The following is a 12199-nucleotide window of genomic DNA, read 5'->3' on the forward strand; positions in this document are numbered from 1 at the left end:
ATTCAACAAAACATCCAAGGTGAGGTTATGCTAGCTTCATAGGTATCTGTTTAGTTACCAAGGGGCCCCTGTATTCTTTATTTTCCTCAATGCTGCGCTCGATGGAAGAAAAGCTGCTGCAATCAAAGTGTAAAGATATGTACAGGGACTTTATGAAAAATGAGAATCAATTTATCTGTAACCGCCTCTGCAAACAAGGTAATGCTTTCACCTTCTCGTGTTTTATTTGTTTGTTCACATAATGTGAAAGCGTGTCGATAAACCATTTTGTGAAATCTGCACTAACTTCACATCCACCTCATTAAGTGGTCCACTTGAGTGTATGTGACACAATGTATTATGAATAATATCATTTGGCATTGACTCTTAATACACCAAACAACTTCATTAGTGTGTGAAAGCACATTTTAAGTGGTTGTTAGTTGTATTTTTGTATACTGCTTATGTCCACAAAAGATCCTCACATACATTTGTTGTCTTCCTCCTGTGAGTTGTGCTAATGGAAATCTGAAATAGTGGACTGATAAAGCTTTCATGACACCTCCCCTCTGCTTCTTGCTCTCTCGCGTAAAGTGATAAACGAAGTGGCTCTAATGGCGTCCCTTTACAAAGTAACATTTCATACAAGCACACAAAAGCACAGAGAGGCATCGGATGCTTTTTGTGTGCGACGAGGTTTTAAGAGGCTAATAATAGCTTCTAAACACAATTGTCTCCCCTTTTTAATCCACCATTCATTCGCTCGCTTACACACTAGTCTATCGGTCTGATTGGACGGCATCTCACGGAACCCACGATGCGGCACTTCACTAGCTCTCCATTGCTCGTCTGGGTCTGTGACACCAGGCTAATATATATTCTTGGAGTAAGTGCAGTAACGTGCCAGGTTTCCTTCAAGAGTACAGTAAATACAAGGTACCGGATTTATTTCCTTGGGGAGAAGTTTGCTGGTCAAACAAGAATAATGGTCACGAGTCTAATTACTACTTGAGGGCTTCTTTTGCTTCTTCTCTGACCGAAAGCGCTCCTGAAGCTCAATTTATCTGTCTTTAGTGCCTTGGCAGATGGGAAACTGGTGTTTTGTTTCAGGCTCCAGCTGTCTCTATTTTCTGGGAGCAGTGCATGGAATATTTAACCAGAGCAGACCTTTGGGGCGGCATCTAGATCTTTGTAAACAGGTCACACCATCAAAAGCCAAGGTGCAGTTGAGCAGTTTTCCTCAGCTTGAGGTTACGCTCGGTTACACCGAAAAGAATGCGTAGGAGTCGGGACTGAAAACTTTACGGGTTGCTTGCTCGACTATGTTGGTTCTTTGGTTGAACTGCCTGGTTCGGTTGAAACTATCTTCTGTTGTGCTAGGTGTTTGAGAATTACTTGAGGAGGTGAGTGTCGGTCCTGTCTGCAAATCTGAAACAGCTTGTTGAAAAGAGACTTTTTCTGTTCCAATCACGAGTAACTGCAGAATCATAGAATTGACCCCCAAGGCATTTTACACAAAAAGCCTATTCTCAGTTGCATTTTATTCTACAACCCAGAAGGAAGATTTTCTTCTGAAATTGCTCATGAAAGCTGTGAATTGCTGTCATCAAGCCAGACACCACAGAAGGGTCTTAACTGAAAATAGTGCCGGTTAACAGATTCCCTTGCTAAGGGCTGAAAATCACTGCAAGATGACTTAGTGCTATGATTCTGGTCATGCACACATATTTTTACAGAAGGTTCTCCAGCACTTGAAATATTTTTGAATATAAAGTGCTTCATATTGTAATTGAGCCAGATATTTTTTCAATTAACTTTTAAAGAGCAACTGGTGCACTATTGCACAAAGTGAATATTTCCCTCTGTCAGCATAAGTCTCAATTAAGAGAATTTGAGGGGGGAATAGAGAGAGAACAGTTACTTCTTCCCACTCCAACTCCATCTGCAAGATGTACTGGGAAGTCCTTGATGTCATGATGAAAAGTGGCGCCTGTAATGCCCCCAGGCAGTTGATGATTGAGCGGGTTAGGTGATGGGAAACGGATGGTTCAGGCCTGCTGAGCTCTGTAGAAACGTATCTGACAGCGAAGGGACTGCCCCATAGGAACGTCAATTCCTTGATCAGAATCACAAAGAAACTATTTGAACAAGACTGTGAAACCGACATCCCGACGGTGCCTGTGTGGCTGCTCATTAAGAAAAAAACTTGGATGGCGGCAATCTTTATCCTGCTTGAGAGCGGGAAGCAGGACCAGATCGACTCCACAACCATAAATAGGCAAGTGAATTCCTTTTGGTCAAGAAGACTAAAATGCAATGACTTTAATATATGTTATATTATTATTTCGATATGATATTAACAGACAATGCGAATGTTCGGCGACACGGCGGAAAGTTTTGGGATCTTCCAGCATTGATTGCATCCTAAATCAGAGTTCAAGTCAATTTCCTCTTTCTGCAGCCACCAATCGATCACTCGTCTCTCACTAAGCCGAACCCTCTGTTAAGAAAACAAATGTCTGCCCTTGTGGATTCAATTTGACTTCTCAATCTACGAGACGGCTCAACCGCACCGCACTAAACACACAAATACGAGGATATCATTAGGAATGAGCTCTTTTCTTCAGTTCTTCTGCACCATGCAGTTGTCTGCTGGGGAATGAGCAGACAGATGGGAATCCGTTCTTCTCCTTCGCTCATCACGCAAACCTTAAAACGCTCCGAGGTAGCCGTTTTAGCAAACAGAATTGTTTACCCCCTCCAAAACAAATGAGCAGGCCCAGCATCATTGATTGCAAACAAAGCGTACAATTGGCTGCTATTGTTACAACGCTGATTGCCCAAGGTGTCATTTACTCCCCCACTGAGTGTCGTTGCTAGTGCAAGCGATAAAAGTGTCCAATGTGTGCAAGTACTCTATTTTGTCTCTCAACACTCCTGTTTAAGCTTCCACATCGACGTGTTTCCTGAGTAAAACATGACATTGCCAATGGAAGGGCAGCAAATAAAATATTTACAACAATATGAATAATGAATTGGACGCAATTGACAGTGTTCCTAATTGCTGAGTGTGTTTCTCCACCATGGATGAGACCTCAGATGAAGATGGGAGTGTTGTCTTTTAATGTGCTTTATTTGAGAGCATGATAGATACCGGGCTGCTTTCGTCTCCCAGCCAGAGGCTGAACACTCATTTGAGGCCCGTTTTTACTTTCATGGTGGCTGCTAACACTTTCCCCCGGTACAATTTGATTCATGTTGCACTTTTGCTGGTATAGTTGTAATAAAGTTAAATGAGGTCACAAATGGCTGAGGCATTGTAGAATCAGCAGTGGGTAATTGAGGAGGGAGCAGTCTCCAAAGCGTATTGTATGTGTGTAGTTTCTCATCCGTTCTTTCCCCTCATGTTAGTAATTTTGCTGGAACCTTATTTAATAATGGTTTTATCATGGCTAGAGAATCAGAGCAATCAGCGACAGTGTAGCATGAGATGGATTTTACTCCGGGCGTTTATGTTCTAACTAGATCTTTAATTTATCTTGCAAGATCCAAGCGCAGACTGTTATTTTTAAACAAGTCATTTGACTGCAACGCGTGCACAAAATTTGACTGCGTTCAGATTCAGGGTTTAAAATGGAATTTTCTGTAATGCTACCTGATTGGCTGTAGTTCTGAAAATGTGATGACCTTTTTTCAACAAGACCTCCTTCCACCGTCTTATCAAAACCTTGAGGGTTCAAAATTAGATTAGCTTTCGGGTAACCGAGAGGTCCTACAGAAATTCCATTTTCTAATGTCATTTCAAGACTTCATTGTTCATCATTGACTTCTTTTTTTTAGTCAGGCCAGACCTCTCGATTCTTTGGGTTGATTACAATGTCGAATCAATGGGATACTTATGCTTTTTTTTTTTTTTAAACTGTGGCTCTCTTTGCCAAAGTGCCCTTCTGGACGACATCCAGCGCGATCTCAATTTCAACAGGTCGGTTTATCTCTAGTGCTCTTTGTCCATGAATGAAACTTGACTTTGAAGACTGCGAAGAGCTACAAAACTAGTGCTCGGATACAATTGAATAAAAGAGGGATCGACCCCGTGTTCTGCATAGACATTACAAAACATTAGTTTTGTTATGCTGATTATTTACTTAGCATCTTTGGCATTCAGCTTTTCCTCGTTAACCTTGAAGCAAGCACAGATTAAAAAATATATTAGACATTCGAACAGTGGGCAAAACCAACAAACAAAACAACCCAATTATTCCTCGCTGCCACTTTAATGCTCATAAACAAATGTACGCGGAGTCTTTGAAGCGTTACGCTGATGGTGGGTTATATTATGCATGCAATATTTTTCTGACTCTACAGTGACCCTCACAGGTCTTTTCTTTCAATCATCTTCAGTTATTGCAAGATGAGCTCTTTAATGTTCACGTTGCAACACCAACTTCCTGTTACATTTATTTGATGAATGTTCTGTTTCATTGGTTATGCTCATTTGAGGACACATTATCATCTTGTGTGCCATCCTCACGAGGTCTCTTCTTCATCACTGGAATATTACTTCTTGTCAATCAATACTGAGTCTCAAATTAGATTGTGTTCAATAATTTCCATCTCGTCTTTCCAATAGTTGTTTGATTAGATGGAATCCAGGCACCTAATAGGGAAGTAAGAATGTCTTGATAGTGAGGAACACATCGTCATTTAAGACGGACTGTTTTGAGATGGCCATGACATGTAAAGTTGTATTTAAACTGGAAATAAATACCTCGAATAGGTCCAGTGTGATTTTTTTTCCTTCATATCTTCTGTTAATATGTGACCTTGCAGGCATGAACATTTCATTGCCAAACACGACAAGACATGGTCGATCTTTTTTGTACTTGTTGATTCTTGGATTTCACAACCTTCAGATCTGTCAAAATCGGCACATTTCTCGTTTTAAGGCTGCACCTCCCGGCCAGTTTCCAGAGGACGTGCTGTTGAAATGTTTTTATGTGGGTGTGCGCATTGACTTCTTGGTGCCAAAAAGCACTCACAGCTTCTCACATCACTTGTCCACATGACAGGGATGTTTCCCCTGCCTAAACTTTGATGGAGGGCTTTCAACACGTGGCTTAAAGGTCTCCGAGTTGACTTTTTACACACCTCTGCACGCAACTGGAGACCTCTTTCCTCAGCGGCTGTAAACCAGAAGGAGGCAAAAGCGTGTTAAATCTTTTTTTTTCCTTTTATTGCATCACACTCATTGGAGCTCCTTGACAGAATGTTTTAAATTTTCGCATCCAGTTTCATCAAGGAGGAACTGTAAGGAATCCAGGCCATGTCTAGCAGATGAAATGTGCGCATGGGTTTAGTTTTCTTACTTTTGGTGTTTTGGTAATCGGCCGCAGGCTAATAAGTGTGTTTGCGCCGTTGTGGGAGGGAACACCGCGAACTTGTTCGAATGGAAGCTGCTCTCCCTTTAAGTTCTGCACACGAGAAAATCTTTTTAAAGTCGTCTGTTAATATGTCGATGTACATTCAGAATTAATACCCCCCCCCCAACTGGTATATTATTGTATAACTGTAACACTACCACAGTCATGTATATCAAGAGGATATTGAGCATTATATAGTATATATAAATTATATCGATTAAAAAATGTTTAAGCTATAATTGGCTTTTACCAATGTTGTGGCTTTAAATGTTGACTTTTGCGTTAACAAACATCCCGCTGATTGACTCATTATCATATTCTTATCCTTTAAATCCTTGAGATGGCATCCTCCTGTTCTCATTCTGCCTTCTGTGAGATTTCCAAACTAATATAACACTTACTGCTTACTATGACAAACAACTGATTACCAACATCATTAATCAACTCGCAAAATATCAACATTAAACTCAAATATCCTCAGCTGAGACACGCAAATATATTCAATGTCGATGTTGTAATTGAAAGCGGACATGGGGGAGCGGCAGGCAGGGGTGTTCGTGTATAACTCAGGAGGAGTAATCTACACAACACAGATGACAATTTTTTTTTTGTAGAGAACAAACCGAAATGGAGCAACAATAGAAATAATTTTCAGGAATATCTACACTGGCACAGAAATGTATGTCACCAGAAAATACAGGAACAACTTATAAAACGAGGAGCCGGCAATTCAGACACCCGCTTTGTGTCGCAAAATTGACTTCCAGCCCAATTTGTTAGCAGAACAGAACCACTGGGAAGTTTTAATAAGGCTCTTAAAAGTTTTTGAGTGCATTTTCAGCAAGTCGCATCATGAAGAGGCTAGCACACATCTAATGATTTTCTTTGGGAATATTTATTTTGGTAAACTCACCAATGAATTATTAAAGAGATGAACAAAATTAGTCTACCAGGGAGGGGTTATTATAGCCAAAATCAAAATGTCGGGGGCCAACAACTCACAGCTAAAGTGTGCAAAATGGATTTACAAACAGATTGAATTCTATGACCTGGAGGCTATTATTATGGTCTGTTACATTACTGAAATCATTTGGTGTTTAACTTTGGTAAATCAGGATATTGCCTTTGTGTTTTCATACAGCACTGCTCACAATCTGTCACATTAATTCTGTGTCCTGGCCAATATAATCAAATGTCCTAAATGAATAAATACATTTGTATGACAGATTACAGAATATACTTTCTGTTCTTACATCTTTCTTTTTCTTTGAGAATCATTTGATCTGGATATGCAAATGAGCACATGCAGATCATGACCTCTATTTGCATGAGATGTTTGATGTTAAACGTTCAATCTCGCACGCAATGTCTTTCAGCTCAAACAGACTCGTGTTTGTTCACGTTGAATTTAGGAACGACACGAAGGTATATGCAAGAAGGAGCTAAACACTGAAAGAAGTATTTTCCTTTTAAGTTGGACCATCTTATTGGACGCTTTGTTACGTACCCTTGCAAACCACGTGAGCTGGTTCTTCCTTTGAAAAGATGAGTGCAATGCATAGCAGCAAGATTTATTGATACACTGCGACAGAATACAACATATATTATCGTCGATGAAAGGTACAGAGGTGACCTTTGCGCAGCACCACTGCCAAAGCCACAAAATGTGAATTTAATGTTCCTGAGCATGAATTAGTATCTCATTAGTTGTTGTAGCTGATCATAAAATCATTTCACTATCTACCACAGAGGGATCCAAGGGAAGAAATGCGGCACGATCATCCTGTCTGCAGAGGAGCTGAGCAACTGCAGAGTAAGTAGAGCATCAGGTGACAGTTTGAAAAAGCTTCTTGAAATTATTCTGGGTATACATTTGATGTGGTCAAAATTATACCAATGCAGTATGCAAGTAAAAAAATGGCACTCAAACCTGTTAAGGGCGCAACATCATTACTGCAGCGGTGGTTTTTCCTCCCATGTAAAATATGAGCCTTGATTTGGAAAAGAATGCTAAACACGGCTATAAAGACAAAAAAAGAAAAGTTATGTTTGTCATAAAATCCCGAAACTCTTTTTATGGTTAAATAGATACAACAATATATCAACTTCAAATAGCAGCAGACCCGACAGTTTTTTTTTTTTTTTGTCCCCTGAGGAGGTAGGCACACTCCCACGCTTTGGCTAAAAATTCAAAGGAGGCATTTTTGCAGTGTTTCCACCAACTAAGATGTCCTTGCAGGAAACTTTTCACATTTTATTTTTTTATATACCTGTTTGAATCAGCCTGTTTTGAAGGGCAGTTCTTTTAATGTGGAGGGTGCCAATGCACACAATTTTGTTGTGCTACTTGTACGCATTTCCGGAACCACTGGGCGGTGGATTAAAAAAAAAAAGTATCTTCACTCGCATTACACTTGTCAATTAGTGTGAGAATCTGTGCATGCTGCCAGACAGCCAAACCATACCCCCTCATTGATATCTACTCATTTTATCTCCCCAACCTGTATATGGTCGCGTGTTTACGCTGGCGGCTATCTCCGACCCGTTCACCCCTCTCGCAACACAACCGACAGGACATCTGTTGTCACTCAGTGGAGTGAATGAAATGGCCCCCGCAACATGAGGAGGTGAATGCAGATCATTCTCTCCACTAAGCCTGCGGTCTGAAGCCGGGGATGCTCCACTGAGCTCACCGCACACACATTAGAGCAGGATATTGGAAAGCAAGAGCGTGAAACCGAACAAATTGTGCATAGACAGAGGCGGAGAAGGAATGAAAGAGGGAGCAGATGCGGAATATTGAAAACAAAAGCCAATGTGCAATTAAAAGATGAAGAATTACCGAGGATGTGTGTGCGAGACTCGGAGACAACAATAACTGTGAAGTGAATCGATATGAGATGATTGCACACCCCGCAGGTACCAACTGGTACCTCCAAAATCACCTCGGATAATGACAGTGTGAGACCGAGATTTGCTTAATTAAAACCCAGCCCAGCCTGACCTTGTCCCCATGTAAGACCACACACACACAAGCAGTTTGCCGACATTATCCTTTAATTGAATCCCTATTTGGAATCTGAAGCTATTTTCATCCTTTAGTGCTTTTGGATCATCTAGTTCATTCCCCCCTATAGTGCCGCACATTTGGTAAATTGCTGTCAACTAGCTCGAGACCATTCATTAGTAAACAAACTCTGTTGTGGTTCACTTGGTGAGAAAGCAGTTGCATTGTTTAAATATTAAAAGTTGATTCTCTTCTTATTAATGAACACTGCTGATGCTCAATCTTCGCAAGAATGTTTGTTCGTGTTACAAAACACTAATGAGGCAGGAGCATATGCATATTTAATATCCCCAACACTGCCATCATTGCCATCAATATTTTTATGTGTCTATTATCGCAGCAGAGCTTCCTTTGTATGTGTGTCATTTTATCCTGGCTGAATCAGGAGTGCAACAGGAGCACACAAAACCGTTCAAATGCTCGGGAAGGCTAATGAGAAACCGGGAAGAAAATGTTTAATGTGTTGAGAAGAAGAAGCAGGTCTTTCTTTTGTTCTGCCACTTGCTTCCATGTTCATTTTTTTTTTTATATGACGTGGGTTTGCAAGTTGCCCCTAGACAAAAGAAAGAACGAAGGATTCTAAGAATCCATGTACTCCAAAATGCAGGAAATGATAAGCGAGTTCTCCTTTATTCATTGATAACGAGAGTTTATGGCATTGTGCATCTTCAAAGAATTTAGTTACGCCAGGTTTCACATGAAACTTTCAAGGACAAAAAATTGTAAAATCTTTTTGGAAAAAGATGAAAAAGTGAAAAAAAAATCACAAGCAGCGTGTCTCCATTTATTCTGACTAAATCATCATTTTAATGATAATAAAACAAAACCACATTTGTGCCAGTGATGACCTATCTAGCTAGCCAGCTAACCTATCACGATGCCATTTCTAAACTTTTTCTAAATTCCTAGCATATCTGTGCAATTCCTCAAAATGCTGCAGCTATCCGTAATGAAAGACAAAAAGACACTGAGTGCATGAGTATGAATAATGTTCAAACATATAAACACCTCAGAGTATAATACGCTTTTTTTTTTCGATCATCTCGCAATGTCGTATGAGGCACAGCTGTTAATGTGTCAGCATGTGAGCAGCATGTGAAATGAATGCGTACCCAGATGAAATGTAATGAGCTATGCAAAAAGATGGTGTCAAATGTGGCAGATGTGCAGTAGGTACTGTATATTCCCCCAGGGTGAGGGAAAGAAGCCAGATGAAGTTCCTCTCACTTGCTTCAAAGTGCCTGGCCTGGAGTGATAAATTAAAAAAAACACAGGCAGGAGGTCACTGTGGGGGAAAAAAAACGAACCGGGAATCTGAGCAGGCGTTCGGCATGCACGCTCAGAAAGACTCACACAATCTATCATAGTGGGAAGCTCACATCCATCCCTTTAACAGATTTGCCACCCGGCGCACCGACTGACACGAGGTGCAAGCTGTGACATTAAAAAGCTATCAAGCTATCATTAGTGGAGCACCGGCTGCCTGGTGTAAGACCTCAGGCAAAGTTGACAACAACAGCAATTTATTGTTAAAGCGTGTGAAAAGTACTGTCGTGAACACTGCATCGAAAAGATTAGCCACACTGTGCGTCCAAGCGTTGGTCAGGAATCGTTTTTAGAACATAATAAGAGGCAATCGCTGTGAGAAGAACATTAAGAAAGTACCTCAAGCCTTAAAGGCTTGCCAGTGATTTACTATATTTGGACGTGCTTTAAGCCCTACATGATAAATAATCTGTGAAAAAAAATGCACAGTAAGGCAGAGAGGGGAAAAAAAGTTATACAGTATAAATTAATCTCTCAGCAGTATCAGCTCACTTTTGATTCATGTGAGGTCATTATTTTGTATGCTTTCCTTTTGTGTATTTAAATTTAAAATGTGTTAGTCTCACAGTTATTATTATTTTTTGCCATATTGATTGATAGATTAGATAAATTGGTAGGTGCGTCATGCCTTACTTGGATGAAATACAATGAAATAAAATAAAAAATCACTTCATTTTACCAAGTAAAAGAGGTAACATGTAATGTGTTGACCAAAACCTTCCTCCAGTTTGACTGCCAGTTCAATTTTCCACTGGAATTACTTGTAGCAATACAAAATTGTCATTATCTTGACACTGTCATTACTCAACTCATTGATTTTTACTGTAATGGCTTTGCAGTTGTTGTTGTAAATTGCCACTCTAATATTACGCCGTGTGAATGCATGCAGCGTTCCAAATCTGCAAAACAATCCACATAAACTGTAAAACAATTTTTAATGGTACTTATGCCACCTTTGTCTCCTTATTTCTCCATCTGTTCACATCCTAGGACAGCGCCACTATGCAGTTTTGTGCCAACAAGCTAGACAAGAAGGACTTCTTTGGGAAATCAGACCCATTTATGGTATTCTACAGAAGCAATGAAGATGGAACGTAAGTTGTTATCTATCTAAAATATGTATCTACCCACCTACCAATTATAATTGTGGCGAGCTACGAGGTGTGACTCCATATTTCAACAGAATGACAGATTCTATTTCTTTTGTCGCATTGCTCCATCTTGTCGCAGTGAATTTGTCTCTACCCAATTAAAAGCAGTCACACGCTGACTGAATATTTTATTTGGTAACTCGGGGCAGATGTCCTCGCTGCCCCACACAGTAAAAAAAAGGACAAGGTGAGTTGGGTGGAAAACAATGTAAAAGTTGAACTGTAGATGTCAGTCAGTACCACACTAAACGCTGAAGGGCAAGTTGATTATCATGTCTCCAGCAGCTCATCATAAATTCCAGATTCTGTTACACAGCAGGACTCCAAATTTAGACCCTCCAATTCCAAAGCCAAGTCCTTACAAACGCAACTACTGCTGCGCCTATAGAATATGTAATCATATTGCATATGGGCTACAGTGGAACTATAAAAAAGCACACGTGAGAGTGAACTGGATTTTATGGGCACTCTTGAAGGAGCTGCAGTGTACTCATGCTGTATGAAGACACCCTGGTCACATCAGTTCTGCAACCACCTTGCCTTACATAAATGACTCCAAGCACCTTCCTTTTTTCCTTCCAAGCAGCTTCAGCCTAAACCAGGGGTCATACCATACCATTTAAAAAAAAAAACGATAGGTTAAATACAATTAAATGCATGTATTTTAATTAAGGCCAACGATTTTTTGAGTGTATTCTTTTTAATAACGTTTTTAACGTCGCCAAAAGAGCCATATCTAGCTCGCGAGCCATAGGTGGCCTAAACAGAATCAAACGGAAAATGTTGTGGCAAACACCTCATTAGCCCTCTTGTAGCTTTCTTAGGACCACAAGGAAAACCAATTTAGGGGACCAAGTACCAAACAGACTTACACGGGTTTAAAATGCTTGAAGCACTGAGTGGAACAGCAGTTATTCCAAAAAAAAAAAGTGACACGCCTTGTTGCTTTGTGTGAGGACGGCTTTTGGTATTTAATAGGGATTTGTGCTCGGTGAAGCATTGTGGATAGCAGAAATCCATTGGTTGGACTCAGATATGAAATCATTCTCAGGGGTCTATAAAACAATATTACTGCGAGGCGAGCCAAACCATATACAAGGCTGGACACTTCCCCATTTGGAAGTATCTTACTTGGCTTCCACATCGGCGCCTCTGTCCTTTCCATAGCAAACAGCTCCTCTTCTTATTTGCATTTTTAGCTCTCATGTCTGCATGAAGGGAATTAATGAGCAAATTCTTTTCACTGCTACTTTAAC

General features: G+C 40.3%; 1 protein-coding gene across 1 annotated transcript in view; it reads left to right on the top strand.

Moving 5' to 3' along the window:
• cpne5b (copine Vb) overlaps nt 1-12199 on the top strand; it is a 48937-nt gene that overhangs the window by 20797 nt on the left and 15941 nt on the right. The window contains exons 7-8 of the mRNA XM_061292344.1: nt 7149-7212; nt 10783-10886. Coding sequence (XP_061148328.1) covers nt 7149-7212; nt 10783-10886 — 168 coding nt within the window. The remainder of the gene's footprint in view (nt 1-7148; nt 7213-10782; nt 10887-12199) is intronic.

This window comes from Syngnathus typhle, linkage group LG11, assembly GCF_033458585.1.
Source record: "Syngnathus typhle isolate RoL2023-S1 ecotype Sweden linkage group LG11, RoL_Styp_1.0, whole genome shotgun sequence".
In the NCBI taxonomy this organism is placed as follows: domain Eukaryota; kingdom Metazoa; phylum Chordata; class Actinopteri; order Syngnathiformes; family Syngnathidae; genus Syngnathus; species Syngnathus typhle.